The sequence below is a fragment of the Phycodurus eques genome, chromosome 6, assembly GCF_024500275.1.
Source record: "Phycodurus eques isolate BA_2022a chromosome 6, UOR_Pequ_1.1, whole genome shotgun sequence".
Classification (NCBI taxonomy): Eukaryota; Metazoa; Chordata; class Actinopteri; order Syngnathiformes; family Syngnathidae; genus Phycodurus; species Phycodurus eques.
In genome coordinates, this window is record NC_084530.1 from 21,408,753 (window position 1) to 21,425,941 (window position 17,189).

The 17,189-nt window shown below is 40.3% G+C and overlaps 1 protein-coding gene across 2 annotated transcripts; it reads left to right on the forward strand.

Annotated features, from left to right (window-relative positions):
• Positions 1-810: 810 nt before the first annotated feature.
• On the forward strand, positions 811-16,401 carry klhl2 (kelch-like family member 2). Of its 2 annotated transcripts, XM_061680359.1 has the most exons (15): positions 811-1,238; positions 2,722-2,841; positions 3,161-3,267; positions 3,339-3,460; positions 3,617-3,779; positions 4,072-4,181; positions 4,247-4,363; positions 6,025-6,174; positions 6,250-6,367; positions 7,634-7,831; positions 9,524-9,625; positions 11,974-12,102; positions 12,174-12,314; positions 13,876-14,019; positions 14,355-16,401. In XM_061680359.1, the coding sequence occupies exons 1-15, from the start codon at positions 1,171-1,173 to the stop codon at positions 14,381-14,383; spliced, it is 1,818 nt and encodes a 605-aa protein (XP_061536343.1). In that variant the 5' UTR covers positions 811-1,170; the 3' UTR covers positions 14,384-16,401. The 2 variants fall into 2 exon arrangements, with proteins under 2 accessions (XP_061536343.1, XP_061536344.1); XM_061680360.1 differs by lacking the exon at positions 9,524-9,625.
• The last annotated feature ends 788 nt before the right edge of the window (positions 16,402-17,189 follow it).

Consider the following 17,189-nt stretch of genomic DNA (forward strand, 5'->3'; position numbering starts at 1 on the left):
TGAATTCTTTCAACTTTAAGTGATTTTTAGATCTCAGTTGAATGAGTGTGGTTGGATAAATGCTACTTAATACACTCGTCTATGTCCAAAAATAATAATTAAAATATTGTTTTCCCTTCCTCTTATAATGTTCTGATTTTTCTTTACAGAATGAATTTTTTTTTATATTGTGACATTAATGTAAAATTACTACGATTTTTCTCATTGTCTTTTATTTTATTCACACATTTGTTTTCTTTGTAAATACTTTTTTTCTTCGCTGACCACTTTTTTGTAAAGAAATTAAATTTTTTTCACATATTCAACAATTTTGTTTAGTTTTAGTTTTCTTGAAAATTATAAAAATAAATTATCATAATACTACGACTATTCCAGTAAAATCCCATCTTTTTGTCATAAAAGGATTTATTTTACTTATTTTCCTCATAATAGCCATTATTTTTCCTAATTACTTACTCCCCCGAGTATTGCATTTCTTTTCTCTTAAATTACTTTTTTAAAATGAGTGTAATTGTGACAATGCTAAAATCCCCTTTTTCACATAATATTACAATTTTTTTAAATATATATTTTTTCTCATTTCAAATTGCATTTTTCTTGTAATATCCCCTTGTTGAGATTAAACACGTCTTCTATTGTGAAAAACAAATCTGATTATCTATATTAGATAGATATTAAAAATATACATCCCCAACACTGCATACACTCAGCATAAGGTGGGTGACAACATGGTGCCCATGCACTAACGCACATCCACCACTGTGTGACGCTGTGCTTTCCTTGAGCGACTCCTTGTAGGCGTCTCGAGAACCCTCTTTGCCGACATGTCTCCTCTTTGTTTGTGCGTCTCGGGCAGTAAAGAGAATGGAGGAAAAAAAAATATTATGTAGCTTCGCCCGTCCTCTCTCACACAAACACACCCAGCAACAAGGAGGGACACACGGGGGGCACATTAAAAAAAACCTCCCCTTTAGCCTTCCAGTCACTCCCCTTGTCCGAAGTTGTTAGCTTAGTAGCTAGCTCCCTCTTCTCCTCCCAGGCTAGCCGGTTCGCCTCAGCTTCCGTGTCCGCTCGCAGAGTCACCGCGGTCGGGCTCCAGTGTAACTAACCACCCCGTCACCACACCCGCGACCCGGGACCAGGAGGACGAAGACACCGCGCGGGTATGGAATGGTGCATGCCGCAGGGCCAAGTGTGCAGCCGTTGAATACAAGCGGAATGATGGACACGCATCCACTGTAAGTAGAACTCGTGTGTAATTAAATGAGAACGTGTGTGTTGACGTTTGCTGTTGACGTGTGACGGATGGTGCCGCATTAGAGGCGGCGTGGGGGAGGTGGCAAAAGAAGTGCTGGTGGTTGGAAACCTGCATTAGCATCTTCTTGCCGAAATGTTTTCTTGTTATTTGGGATTTTTTTTCCACCTTTTTTTTTAATGGCTGTGTGGGTGTGCCATGTGACAAAGTAATGACACGAGTGCTTCCAGGGCATTTTAATTTGTGCTATTTGTGCATCGTGAGGCATTCCAATTTTTTTTCTTTTTCTTTTTTATACAAATCTATATTACTATTTCTATTTTCTACTACTATTTTACCACTAACCACACTTTGTTGTACGTATTTTATTTTAGCAGAACACGAATGCGCAGTTTAGATTTGAGTTTAGCAATCTGTCAAACTCAAGGCCCGGGGGCCTTCTATGGGACACTACATTATTTCATATGGCCCTTGGAAGCTATTCATTTGCATTTATTTAATGTTCTTCTGCATCAAAGTTTCAAATTCTCCTCATTTTTAATAGCATTGAGAAATTGCAAGAATATTAAAATAAGATAAGCATTTGGACCTTTTCAACTGTATGAAATAGTTAAGCATTTGGACCTTTTCAACTGTATGAAAACCAAGCGAATATAAGAAAACACCAAATTTTTGAAAAAAAAAAAAAATAATTCATGTCATGCATACAAATGTACACCCAGCCCACATGGGTTTATAAAACACCAAATAATCTAATAATTCAGCATACACATTTATATGGTTCCACAGTCATAACACCCCTCTGAGGGAAACCATAACTATGTGTCCCACAACAAAAATGAGTTTGACACCCCTGGTTGAAATTGTCTTCAGCAAGTTGCGACGGAGATACAGAGCGACTGGAACGGTCAGCAAAAGGCATAGAAGTGGACATCTTTGAAAATTTATTGGTCCATTCATGAATCAATGACATCAGCACGTTGCAACAAGGATACAGGAAGGCTGAAGGAGTCACAGAAAGGCATAGAAGTCCTCTGAACTTGTCAGGGATCAAACACCTGTTGCGAATTTTGCCGTTCAGATACTTGTTAGACAATGGCAAGTTGTGCAAAAAGTACTGAAGCATTCAATAATTGGACTTGTTCAAAGTTTGCAACAGGTCAAATTAAGTCGACCTGTAGCGGTTAAAGTGCATTTTAGGTTCAGTCTGAAATTTCACCCGAAAGCCCAATATCCTGAACTCTTTGCAAGTAGTGTATGTACAGTATAAAAGAATACTGTAAATACTTGTGCACAAATTGATACACTGTCCACATTTATTATATTTCCTCATATAGTGGCCTGGGGAGGCTTTACTCAATTGCAGATGAGGGAGGAGGCGGGGTGTTTGTTTGTTTCTGTAATGTGCGATATGGAGTGTGACTTCATCTCTGTTGGGTATTGCAATGCGTGTGTGCATGTTACAGGTGCACAAGGCTTTGTCCACAGGCTCTGGACAAAGAGGACGGCGTGGAGAGACAAGGTGCGGTCACGCTCAACCCTCGACACATGAGGAAGGCTTTCAAAGTCATGAACGAGCTGCGCAGGTACTAATAAGTCAGTCCACAATTGTCTTTTGCTCATTTAGCTTGTTTCGTAACTTGTTCAAAGCTGCGTTGACAGTGCTGAGAAAGCATAGTAGCTTCCGTCCAACACTAAATCTCAATTTTCCAATAATTTTGGTCGACATCTGTTCTTAAATCTGCCACTTCATTCTTAAATCTGTCATCAAAGGACTTAAAAAAACACAACATAGTATGTTGAAAATTATTTCATATGTTGAAAATTATTTATTTGAATCTCTTTTTTTCCACAAACATCTGGTGTGTTTTGACTTTCTATCCATTGTATGTCCTTCACCCACAGTCAAAGCTCGTTGTGTGACGTCACAATCGTAGCGGAGGACGTGGAGATCGCCGCTCACCGCGTGGTGCTTGCCGCCGGGAGCCCGTACTTCCACGCCATGTTCACAGGTACCCTTCCATTCCTTTGACACCTTTTTCTAGGTTCCCTACGAGGAAGCAAAATGGTTTATGTGCAACAGGGGAGATGACGGAGAGCCGAGCCAAGCGCGTGAGGATAAAGGAGATGGACGGGTGGACTCTGGGACTCCTAGTGGACTACATCTACACTGCGGAGATACAAGTCACAGAGGAGAATGTGCAGGTAGGACATGCAGGTAGGACAGATGCAATACAACAAAGTTGTATTGCATCTGTCACTCTCTGTTGAAGTTTACTGTAAAACTGACAAGACTGTCGGGCTATATGTGTGTGTCTGTCTGTATGTCTGTTTGGGTGGATGTGCGCGTGCTTTTGTTAGGCTCTGCTGCCGGCCGCGGGTCTCCTGCAGCTGAATGAGGTGAGGAAGGCGTGCTGCGACTTCCTGAGCTCTCAGCTGCACCCGTCCAACTGCTTGGGCATACGAGCCTTCGCTGACCTGCACGCTTGCTCGCAACTACTCACGCAGGCCAACTGCTACGCAGGTGCTTTAGCTGTTTGTGTGGGTTTAGTTTTTCTTTGTGTATTTTTTGGGGGGGTGTTTTTGTCATTGTTTTTTGGGGTTGGTTTTTTTGCTGCTGTTTTTTGTTAGCAACTAACTTCAAAGGGGCTCAGCAGTTAACTCTTAAATGTCAATGTGAAACAATAGCGTCTATGAACTGAGATAATTACACATACCTGTTTTTTTTCTTACGGGAGAAAAGGGGCATCTATTTTAGGCAGGCATTGTATTTGCCGCACGTGCTGTGTAATGAAAGGTTATTGTTGTCGTGTCAGAGCAACACTTCACTGAGGTGGTCGGCAGCGAGGAGTTCCTCAATCTGGGCATGGAGCAGGTTTCCAGCCTCATCGCCAGCGACAAACTCGCCATTCCCACAGAGGAGAAAGTACGCACACGCAACACATGCACACTGGCAAGAGTAACGCACCTGACGTTGTTGTGAATGTGTAGGTCTTTGAATCGGTCATCGCGTGGGTCAACCATGACAAAGATGTGCGCCAGGAGCACTTGGCCCACCTCATGGAGCACGTGCGCCTGCCCCTGCTCACCAGAGAATACCTGGTGCAGGTATCACCCCAGTCTTTAACTACTATTTATTTATTTATTTGTTTTTGAGCGACAACTTGCCACATTTTGCCTGCTTGGTTAATGTTAATTTTTGTTTGTTTTGAAGATTTTCAACTGTGACCTCAAAATGCTATTCGGCAAAAACTGCCACTAGACTTCAGTTCGACCAGCATATAAGGATTAACTTTGGGTTATCTTTTTCTTTGGCTTTTCAGAGCTCTTATTCCGACAGAAAAAAAGACAGTGTGACAGTCAAGAATGCTAAAATACTATTTTTGTTTTGTATGTGTGCTTGTTTTTTCTTGTTTTTTTTTGTTTTGTTTGTGGTTTTTATTTAATTATATATTTTTTTGCCTTGTGTGATTTTGTGGGACTTGTATTTTGTTTTTGCGTCCGATTGTGTTTTGTTTTTATTTTTCTGTTTTTGTGTGTGTTAGTTTGTGATATTTGTGTGTTTTTGTGTCTTTCTATTTATTTTTTTGTGTTTTGTTTTTGTGTAATTCATTTCTACATTTTCTTGCCTGTTTAATTAATAAATGAGATGCCGTCCCATTCTCACCTGCTTAGCGTTTTTTGGGAGAGCGACAGAGGTTGTGCACGCAGTTGTTCTGCCATAGTTTGAAGCATACATTCAAGCGACGCCGCATGCTCAGACCATCCTCTCCGTTTAGGAAAGTCACGTTGCGATAATAGCAATAACACTAAAATTGGTCAAAGAACATTGCTGACTAAGCTAATATCTACTTCCATTATTTCCTAAATGGGGCAAAATGGTCAATCGGCTTCACAAAGTGGATGCAGATAGTGGTTCCACTTTACAGTGGTCCCTTGACTTACGAGTTTGATCCATTCCGTGACCAAGCTCGTACAGTAACTCAGTTTACTCTTATGAAATCCATTTTCCACATTGAAATGTATTTAAATGCCATTAATCTGTTCCATCCCTCCCCCCAAAAAACAACCGTTTTATGTTACCTGTTGGTGAGGTAGTTCAGTAAAGCGAAATGGCAATGTATTGTATAAAAACAAAATATAATAAAAGAGAATCTAAAAATAAATAAATAAAATGGTTTTATTAAGTGTAATTATCATACGTAATGTAGTATTTTGTATTGGAAGTGTGCCTTTAAGAGGCGTGCCACAGTGAGTCGGCACTGTTCCTTGCGAGTGGTCTCATTTTGTACTTCATTAGCCTAATAGCATAATTGCCCAAGTCATGTTTGAAGATTTTTGGAAAACAAGAACAAAAAAAAGAATGAACAAACAAGAAGAGTCCAGTTCGATCAATCCAACTTGATCGAATTGGACAACAGCAAAGAGGTATTACGCAATTATGCTTTTATGCTTTTAGACGAGCGATTAGTGAGTTTAACTGTTTGTCCCGTTCAATGAACAGCTGAACGTGCCTGTGCAACTGTGGGTTTCCTTGCCCACATGCGAGGGGGCATTACAATGGCTTTTTTCACTTCATTCGAGCGGCAACGTATCTGAAAGTTCGTAGCTTAACTTTTGGTTTACGGCACAAAGCAAAAAAACAGCCAAGCGACAACTCGAAAAAGTCACAAGTTGGGGCATAAACCAACATACCACGAGAAATGATCAACTCCTGAAAATACATTTTATCAACTGATTTATGTATATATTTCTGTTTATGATGTCAGCGCGTGGAGGAGGAGTCCCTCATCAAGAACAGCAGCGCGTGTAAGGACTACTTGATCGAGGCCATGAAGTACCACCTGCTGCCCGCTGACCAGCGAGCGCTCATGAAGACTGCACGCACGCGCATCCGAACCCCCGCCTGTTGCCCTAAGGTATCAAATAAACCAGTTTAACCATCACATTTGGAGAAACAAAACGTCTTCACTCAACCTGCTGCTTGGGTTCAGGTCATGGTGGTGGTCGGCGGCCAGGCGCCCAAGGCCATTCGCAGTGTGGAATGTTACGACTTTGAGGAGCAGCGCTGGTACCAGGTGGCCGAGCTGCCCACCCGCAGGTGTAGAGCAGGTAGTAAGCCAAGGAGGCTAATGCTAATAATAATAATAATAATAGCTTGCTTACTATTAACACGGGATCCAAGGATGCTTGTTTAATAAGCTTTGATACAATGCAAATTATTCAGAATTAATTATGATACCGGGTTTGTTGTTATTTTCCCTATTTTCCACAATTGCATGGTCCGTGGTGCTAGGCAGAATTGTAACTGACCCATAGGCCGCTTATTAAAAAAAAAAAAAAAAAAAAAAGGGGGGGTACACCAGCTTGGGAATTACTCAAAAAACAACACATATATATATGAACAATTTGTCAATTCAATCAGTGCTCTGTATCAAATATAAGATACGTCTTATGGTACAAGTTTATTCAAACACTAAGTTAAATCACTGCTCTTTATTAAATATAAAATACATTAAACAAGTTTTTTTTTTTGTTACATCACTGATCTGTATTGAATATAAAATGCATCTTGCAAGACGATTGTTGAAATGATTTCTGTTGAATCACTGCTCTGCAGTAAATGCAAATTGCAGATTCAAGATTTTCATGTGCACAGTAAAAACATAACGGTAACACTGAGAAATAAAATTTTTGCTAGTCTTTTGCTAGTCTTCCTCCTATTATACAAAGAATGTAAAAGATAAAAAAAGAACATTTTATAAATATATAAATAGAAAGCCCCCATAACTAAACAATGTACATAAGAACAATTTCAAAACAAAATACTATCCATGCTTCCATTTTCTGAGCCGCTGATCGCGGGAGTGCTTGGAGCCTATCCCAGCTATCTTAGGGCAGGAGGCGGGGTACACCCTGAACTGGTTGCCAGCCAATCGCAGGGCACATACATACAAACAACCAACCATCCACACTCACATTCACACCTACGGGCAATTTAGAGTCTTCAATTAACCGGAGTGCCCGGAGAAAATCCACGCAGGCACGGGGAGAACATGCAAACTCCACACAGGCAGGGCCGGGGATTGAACCAAGGTCCTCAGAACTGTGAGGCAGACGCTCTAACCAGTCATCCATCGTTCCACAACAAAAAACTAAAGGACTGTATTCAAATTTGGCAGTAGCTATAGTAGTATTGCTAACACATGAAGATACATGTTTGTTAAACACATACTACTCTGTATTAAATATAAAATGCATATGGGGAGTTAAATTTGTAGTCCATTTAAGTCTGTTTTCAATATAAAAGGCATTGAACACAATATTTTAGTTGTTCAATGTTTAAAGGAATATTTGTATTTGCTGTGTTGTGTTCAGGCGTAGTGTACGTGGGCACTTGTGTTTATGCCGTGGGGGGCTTCAACGGTTCCCTACGTGTGCGTACGGTGGACTGTTACGACCCCTTGATGGACCGCTGGACAAGCGTCAGCAGCATGCAAGACCGCCGATCCACACTAGGGGCCGCCGTGCTCAACGGCCTTTTGTACGCTGTGGGGGGCTTCGACGGAAGCACAGGTACCATCACCCGCTACTGCATTTGTGTGAGTGTGTTATTTATACTTGAAAGGTGCTGTGCCATCAGATGTTTTTTCCATTATTTTTGATCATCTTTGATGTCCTATTATCTGGTTTGCAAGATAATTTTGGTTTAAAATGGCCAGACAGTCATATTTCTAGCTATTGCCTTTGGTCTTTGTATGCCTGGCAGTTGAGACGATTGATTTTTCATTATTATGGGACATGTACATGAGCTTTGCTCTGATTGGATCACTCATCTTCCCTAATTTATATATGGAAAACAGCTCTGATTAGCCATTGGCGAATGCTGATATCTCGCATTCATAGAGACCTCGCATTAATTTCTGTCTTGATGTCATCGTGAATCAGAATTCGCTAAGCTTTGGATTGTTCGCCCACTACTCACAAGTCACAACCCACAGACGAGGGGACGGGTCACATGGGTGAAGTCAAAGAGAGGAGGATATTTTGAAAGCAGGCCCCATTTGATCATTATAACATCACCGGCTTGCACCACGGCGTTCATCTATTGCGCATATTGGCAACGGTGACCGCAGTACATTCAACAATAGTTAAGTATTGTTGTAAACCGGAATACATTTGCTTTTATATACGTACTGTACTGTACTTACATGGCCCGGTGGCGTGGCAGCTGCCCAGCTGGCTCGCTCGCTTCAAACTCCGAAATGCAATTCCAGTAGTGTATGAAAGTTTATTTAAGGAACCGTCCTCCACGAAATAGGCCTGAAAACAGCACAATTGTGGTTCTGAAATGCTTAGCAATTTCTCCCAATATAAATTGAAGCCATTTATTCAACTCCTCTGAGTTTGGCAGGTGATAAAAAAGTTTAAGCTTTGACGCCGCTTGTCACTAAGCACTTTTTCCCAAGATGAGTGGACGTGTAGCAACCACGAAGTAGGCAGATACTTGGCTATGATTTGGCGAAACCACATCGCACAATTGGAGATTTCAAATCCTGTTGTTTGCAAGCAGTATTAGTGTTCAAAGACTTTTACATTAAATCGACAAACTGCATGGATGTCAAACTTAAACCAGGTCAAACATACAAATTTTGACCTATATTATACACGAAACAGTAGAAACAAAATTGGATTCTGATTGCATGGTACCCTTGAACTTTGTGGGCTGAAGGCAACACAAGCTGTTAAGGACTATTGAACAAGCTTCACTTTTGTTTTGTCATTTTATTTCATTTTAATTGACAAATAGTTATTTTGGGCTTTTTTAAAACTACATTTACAGCATTTATTTCATACTTTCAAAAAAAAACTAATTTATTTAAAACAAATTTACATTGACATTAAAATTTTTCACTTAAATCAATATTATATTGAAAAATATTAGTTCTGTATCTTGCTATATTTCTCCTTTATAGGGAAATATACAGTGGGTACGGAAAGCTTTGTTCCGTCAATATGGTGTGCTGTGTGCTCCTTAATGAGGAAAAAAATTAACTTAAATGATTTTAGCAAATGGCTGCAATATAAAAAAGAGTGAAAATTTTAAGGGGGTCTGAATACTTTACGTACCCACTGTAGAGAGAGATTTACTCTAGCATGAAGCATCAGTAGTCTAGCTGGATAGAGCAATCTACCTCTATCTCGCTTGTTTTTTCTGCCTTGGCAGTGGCTTCTCTTGCTCAACCTTGTTGCGGTGCATCTTGGCAGGTCTGTCCACCGTTGAGGCGTACAACGCCAAGACGGACGAGTGGTTCCACGTCTTGCCCATGAGCACGCGACGTAGCAGCGTGGGAGTGGGTGTTGTTAATGGTGAGTGCCAGTGCCCCAACATTCGAGGCAAAATTTGAGGTACGAGCGAGCTTCGGCTATGCCGCCGCTCGAGTGAAATGAACAAAAGTTTAGCATTTAAGGTACTCTAATGCCCTCGCATGTGGGCAAGGAGGGCAAGTGCTTCCGGCTCTTTATTGAACAGGACAAACAGTCAAACACACAAATACAAAATGAGAACACTCGCAAGGAGCTGCTGTAGGCCACAGCTCACACCTAGACACTCACACGCAGACTAACCCAGCCAACCTGACTCCAGTTCCTGCTGTCACCCACTAGGCCACGCCCTTAATGGCACACATCCAACACATGACCATAACAAGACGTACGGTAAAAATGCTTTGTGAAACCAGTTTATTTCTTTACATTCTCCTTTTTATACAAAATACATCGCTACAGTGGTAACCCAATTTATGAGTGAATTGACTTGTGTTTTTCAAGCCGTCGCCCAACTGATTATTATTATTATTATTATTGTTTTGCTTTCACTTGCAAGCAAAAGATGAGTTACAAGTGCGAGATGTTGGCAGTGAACATCACAGCAAGCAGCAGTTAGGCAGATAGTGAACAATTCTTCAAAAAACGTTGGCAAGTGTTTGCTTCAAGCTTTTTATTGCACCTCCTAGGTGAAGCTTACTGTCAAACTAAGCATATGACAAACGTGTGTTTAATAGGGCTCAGACTCTCGCTCTAAATCCCGATTCGTTATTCATGTTGACACTGACGAATGACTTCCGAATCGGAATTAATTCGTTACTCCTTTTACTATTCTGCAATAAATGGTACATTATATAGCGCTTTATCTGCGCCATCATGGTCCCCAAAGCGCTTTATAGCGGCTCACGTTCACGCACACATTCATACACCAATGGGCAGCTGCTGCCAGGCAAGGTGCTGCCAGGCCCACCGGGAGCAACTTGGGGTCAGTGTCTTGCCCAAGGACACTTGGACAGTGGACAATCGAAGTCGGGATTGTAACAGCTGACCCTTTGCTCACTGGACATAAACAGATGTCGTAGTGCAACAAATGAAAAATCCAATTTGATGATTTGAAAACCATCTATTGAACTAAAAAGAGTACAGTGGTGCATTTTGGCTACTGCTTCTCTCTCCAGAAAAGTTTTTCTTTTTAGTTTAAAATAGCCTACTTTAACCGGCATCCATCGCCGTACCGTGGCCCAAAGTAGAACCCGTGTTGCATTTGCGCCTGTCTCAGCTTGTCTGTCAATCCACGTTGCCTGAGACCAGCTGGCTGGCTAGCCAGTTAGCTCTCGTCATCTGCCACGCTGTTTTGGGTCAACTTTGTTCCATTCATTCTGCCGCGGTCTCCGTCCCCCTCTAGCGATGACTGCTTTGGTTGTGGCGCTGCAATGAATATCCGTGCAGCTGCTCGGGCTCAGCTATTAGTTGCCTCCTTATGCGGAGATCATCGTCTCGCTGTTTGCATCTGTGATCCATGAGTGCAAAAACGTACTTCAACAATGCGCAAACACAGAAACAATGCGGTAATTCAAAATTGTGTTGACAATAAACAGGCTAAAAATTGTGAAATATGTTTTTCTTTTTTTGAAGTAAATGCAAGGGTGACCGCAGTTGCAGCTATTGTCAGAATAAAGTAAGTGTTATGATATTCTAAGATTTGTTATGATTCGATGATTGCTTTTGCAGGCCCATTTGTCTCACCACTGATTTGTGCACAGCTCTAGTATTTTACCAAACCACATAAATTAGGAAAGTCTGCGAGCGTAATGTTAACACAATGCAAAACCCAATATACAGGCTACCGAAACTAGCATTGATGTTGCAGTAATTGTAACCCTGATTTGAACATATACAGTATCGCAACATATGTAGGCAGATGATATAACAATACTCACATTCTCTATCCTCTGCAAATACAGATTTATATTATTACAACTTACTTAGAAGAGACCATCATCAAGTGTTTATTGCATAAATGATGTATTGGCCCCTGGTGGCCAAGACATGCACACCGGAGGGAGCCGCACAATGTCAATTGGTATTGAAGTATGAAATCATGATGCACAAACTGTTTAATTCTTTACATTATATTTAATTATGTTATTACTGTATGGATTTTTTTAAATAAAATAGTGTAGAGTGCTATTTGTCTTATCAATAAACATGTTACAAAAAAATTGTTGGTATTTTTAGGAGGGCTGGAACAGATTAAAGTCATTCCCATTAATTTTAATGGTGAAAGGTGATTTGTGACACAGATGTTTTGTGTTAAGAGCATTGTCACGGAAGGGATTAAACTCATAAATCAAGGTACCACAGTAAAGGTATGTATTTTGTGTATTTGTCAGGGATCTTGTATGCCGTTGGTGGTTATGACGGGGCCACCAGACAATGTCTGAGCACCGTGGAAGCCTACAACCCCAAAAGCAACACGTGGAGCTACATTGCCGAGATGGGCACGCGACGCAGCGGTGCAGGTGACCTTTTCTTCTTCATCTTCCACCTTTATGGTTTTGCCCTTTTAAACAGATTTTTTTTCCTGTGCCAGGCGTGAGCATGCTGAAGGGTTTGCTCTACGCCGTGGGCGGCCATGACGGCCCCTTGGTGAGGAAGAGCTGCGAAGTGTACGACCCGGCCTCCAACAGTTGGCGGCAGGTAGCCGACATGAACATGTGTCGCCGTAATGCAGGTGAGGCCGGCTGGGGAGGGAGCGCCCCACAATGGCAAGCCGTTTCAAATGGTTCCTTGATATCCAGCTTTAGGTCTATTTACCAGTACACTCCGCTATATGCGGAACGTCATGTGACTAACCCGGATATACAGTAATCCTCCGCCATATAACGGTTGTTGCTTCTCGGTCCTGCTATATTGCAGATTTTTATTTGTACAATTTGTATGCATTGCGCTTGCTCTCTCTCAATATATTGATTGACAGTATCATTGATGGGTTTTTTTTTATGCCACTGATATAATATTATAGAGCATAATAATTCAAGTACAGTGTTCCCTCGTTTTTCGCGGGTAATTGGGACCAAAACCCCCCGCGAAAGGCGAAAAACCGCAAAGTAGGATTTGCCCGAGGATTTGCGATGATGCCCAACCAATCAGCTCACGGGATAAATCCACTCGTGCTCTCATTGGTCGATGTCGCGCCGGGAACCAATCACACGCCTTGTATGAGTGCCCGTACAGTACAGACAGTCCACTCATCTCTTTGTTTGGCATGCAGGGAAACCTCTCGCTCACATCAACATGAAACAACGCATCTTTCCGCAATATGGCTGCCGATATATTATTTTTTAATGAATATTTTGCAAAAACCCCCAAAGCACTGAAGCCGTGAAGCGCGAAGTGGCGAGGGAACACTGTACATCCTTTTTAATAACAATTAACTTTGAATTCTAAAGAACATTGAAAATTGGCCTTTAAATGTGGAACAATAAAGAAAAGTTTGAGATAAAAAATATATGTAAATCAGACTCAGGTTCTGTTCGCAAAAATTGCACCTAAACAAATATTAAACATTTGGCACATAGAGTAGGTATAGAGTCATTAACCCACTAAAGAGGGCCAAAAAATGTCTTAAAGCCTGCCAAATTGAATGAATTTAAAAAAAAAAAACACCATGTATGTACTCGAAAACATTTGGGATATGTCATTGTTTTTAAATCAGATGTCGTACATTTTAATATCACTGTTATTTTTTTATTTGTATTTATTTTAGGAATGTTGCCGTGTTATATGCCTCATGCGTGCGTCCCTGCTAATGTTTGTGCATCTCAGACGCAGGACACACATCAAACGAGGTCCCTGATATAGGTCAAAAATTGCAAATCATTGTTTTCTGTTCTTATTTACATTTTACACAACATGCCAATTTCGATGGAATCGGGTTTTGTAGTAAAGCGGGAGATCTTGTGGAATTTAAAAATGTCACTAGGAGTACAAGTACCACATAGTTGTCGACTAGTGCACAGTTTTGCCTCACTAGTCACATTTAGTTGCTCTACTAGTGCGCCCTATTCATTCTACTGGTGCTCAAAAATGTCATACAGTAGTGGAAAATATGTTACAAGTAAGACAGTCGTTCTACTTGTCCTGAGTTGTCTGACTAGTGACTACAAAGAGCGTAGAATGATATATCAATGAATGAAAACACGGACTTAAAACTGATAATGAATAAATTCTCAAAACAGCTTTCCATAACACGCTGACAAGATGGCGGCCGCATGATGTTTCGTGTGTTGCAGGCGTGTGCGCTGTCAACAACCTGCTGTACGTGGTGGGTGGCGACGATGGCAGCTGTAATTTGGCGTCGGTGGAGTTCTACAACCCCAACTCGGACAAGTGGACACTGCTGCCTAGCTGCATGAGCACGGGACGCAGTTATGCGGGTGGGTTGTACAAAATAAACCATTTTTAATGGTAGGATGAAAGGCAATCTAATGACACATTCTTCTTCCGTGAGGCGTTATGTGGTTTATTTGATGTTTACTGTCACAGTACACTTCAACTGGGAGTGGCAATAAACAGCTTGAAGGCCGGTTTTTGGAAGACTTGTTCACAATTGCTTGTTGTGACCCATGCATCCATGTCATTTTTTTGCTCTCAAGTTAAAGCAAAAAAAAAACAAAACATCTGAGCAACGGCGGTATGACTTTTTCCTCAAAACATGACTTCTTGAAAAAAAATTATTTCTTTTTTTTTTTTTTTTTTTTTTTATTGGTAGGTGTGACTGTGATCGACAAGCCCTTATGACTGCCAGCAACGCCTGTCGCTGATTAGAAGCCGAAGTTGCAGTTTCCTGCTGAATTCTCATGGGGGATCTGTCGTCGTCTAACGCGACGTTTGCACGTTGCTCACTGACGTCGACGAGTGCCAAGACAGTGGTGATGATGTTGGTCACCGTGAAGATTTTTTTGCACATAACGTGAGCGTAGGGAGGGTTTGAACCTGTGTTTTAATCCCGTCACGGGCGGGTGGACAGGCGACCCGGCCTGGCCAACAAGGGGGTGCAGCCAGGCACTGTTGCCCAATGACTACTGACATGAAGCTACTAAAAGTGCTAACATTTGCTAGAGGGGAGGCTGCTGCTCTAGAAGTGGGACTATGAAAATCTTCTCATCGCTGGAGTGTCTTTGCGTATTTATGCGCTTGCCTTCAAAAGTTCTCCATCGCTTGTGAGCCTGTGTGTGTGCATTTTGAGTCGACCGCCGCATGAATGCACCGTGCTTGCCCTCTGATCTTTTGAGAGCGTTCAAGAGCGCCCGAATGTTTAAACGGCTGGCCACTTCCTCCTTCCTTTTCGTGATGCCTTTAGCGTCCTAAATGGAAACAGTGACGAAACATAACAGTGGATGTTTCTAAAGAGGAACACCTTTCGCCGTACCCGACAGGAAATTAGACTTTTTCTCCCCAAAAATAATTTTCCTGAAAAACAATGCTTTTTATATATATATATCTATATATAAAAGACAAATGCTTTTTTTTTTTTTTCAAAATTGTTACATTTGTCTTGGCAAAGTTACTTCCTCAAAGTATGGCCTTTTTCTTGAAAATTTGACTTTCCTAACAAAATTACTTTTTTCACACAAAAAATAATTCTCCCCTAAATCTTTTTGTTAAAATGTTGGGGTTTTTTTGTCCAATTTTTAGTTCAACTATGGCATTTTTCCCCCAGGGAAAATTACCTGTTTTTCCCACAAACAAAATGACATTTTTCTTGAAACAATACACATTTCCCCCCCCCCCAAATTTGTCTTAAAAATACAACTCTTTTTCTGGGGGGGAAAAAAATTCTTATAAAGAAATTATCATAAATATAACTTTTTTAAAAACATTAGGTTTTTTTTCTTGTAAAAAAAATTATAATATTGCTTTTTCTCAGACTGACATTTCTAAAAATGTACATTAAGTTTTTTTGGTTTTTTTTAGTTTTTCACCAAAATAATTATCTTCACTTTCTCCCCAACAAAGTTTTCTAAAAATAGACAAGAAAAATAGGACTTCTTGAAAAAAAGAAAATAAATAGGGAAAGAAATAGGCTTTTTTTTCTTTAAAATTTTGCCTTTTTTTTCTCTATAAAAAATAGGACATTTTTTGCAAAAAAAAAAAAAAAATACACCTTTTTTCCTCTAACTTTCACTCAAAAATATGAGGGGTTTTTTTCTGGAAAAGAATATGGAGAAGAGAAGCCTGAGTGAAGCCCGTTGCCAAACGCATGCCAGCCTGAAAGGGGGTGGTAGGTCTTCTGAGAGGTCGTACAGTATAGCACGTGCATTACTGTTGCTCGGCAGCCAAGTTTGCTCACTGCATGTGCTCCCCTGCCCCGAGCTCACCTCTCTAATGGACTAACCCTATAAACTGACATGTTATGAATGTGCCAAATTTCCAGCTGCATCTTTATTTCCCGAAAGTGACCAAACTCTTAGCATATTTTTTTCCCCTTCCTCCCTTTCTAGTAACTGCTTTCGGTGCATATGTTTCGTCAACTGTATATCGAGGACTGTCGTGTAGGCTTAATGACTTTGGATATGTTTCACACTACATGTTTTGTAGAGCATTATTAATAAATCATATGCTTCTTGTATTTAAAAAAAAAAAAAAAAAAAAGCTGTGAAATGACATAGTGATCTGTTTTTAACAACTTTGCCAAATCAGTAAACTATTTAAATGGATTGTCTTGTACTTATTGTCCAATTTCTGTAAAAAGCTGACACACCCCTTTTCAAATGCCAGGTTGTTGGGATTGAAAAAATGAGACCAAAATAAATAATTTTGAGACCCCCCATGAATGAATGTGGTCTACAACCTGTTCAGCTCAATTTGGGGAAGACAAAAGAGAGAAAAAAAACTTTGGACCTTGTGTGGCTTGTGCCATGAGATGTGAGTACAAAAATGTCCTGAAAAGCTTACTAGGACATCTGAACTTTATTTGGGGTTAATTAAAGTACTTTTTAAGGGGGAACCTCGCCCCTTATGAAAGCCATACTCGACTTGTAATCTTTAAGAGCGTTTGAGAGCACCCGAATGTTAAATGATTGTTTGCTTGCTTGCTCATTATTTTTTGTCATGTCTTCAGCACCGTTCATGGACGCAGTGACAAAACATTGAAGTATGATTGGTCCTACAGAGGAGTATGTTTTGGCACACCCGATGGAAAATACTGTACAACTTTTTTCTCGAAAAAATAAGGCAAATTGTTTTATTTTTCCTTAGGCCCCCCTTTTCTCGTAAAATGACTTTTGTTTTTTGTTTTTTGCACTTCTTGAAAAATAAGGCTTCCCAAAAAATGTTGGCAATATTTTTTCCTCAAAAAACAATATTTTTCTAAGAAAAGAATAAAAAATATAAATAAAAGTAAAAATAAAATGGATTTTTTTTCTCCCAAAACAGGATCCTTATCGAGGAATGACTTTTTTTTTTTTTTTTTTTTTTTTTTTTACAAAATATGCTTTTTCTCAGCCAAGAAATCTCAAAATGTGATCTATTTCCTCAAAAATTTTGATCCTTTTTACAAAAATAAATGTTTTTCTCTGAAGACTTTTTCTTTTAAAAAGATTAC

Coding starts and splice junctions, on each gene's coding strand:
- klhl2 (XM_061680359.1), top strand. CDS start 1,171: ATGGTGCATGCCGCAGGGCCAAGTGTGCAGCCGTTGAATACAAGCGGA. Junction 4,364..6,024: donor CCAGAGAATACCTGGTGCAG/GTATCACCCCAG, acceptor TTATGATGTCAG/CGCGTGGAGGAGGAGTCCCT. Junction 12,103..12,173: donor CACGCGACGCAGCGGTGCAG/GTGACCTTTTCT, acceptor TTCCTGTGCCAG/GCGTGAGCATGCTGAAGGGT.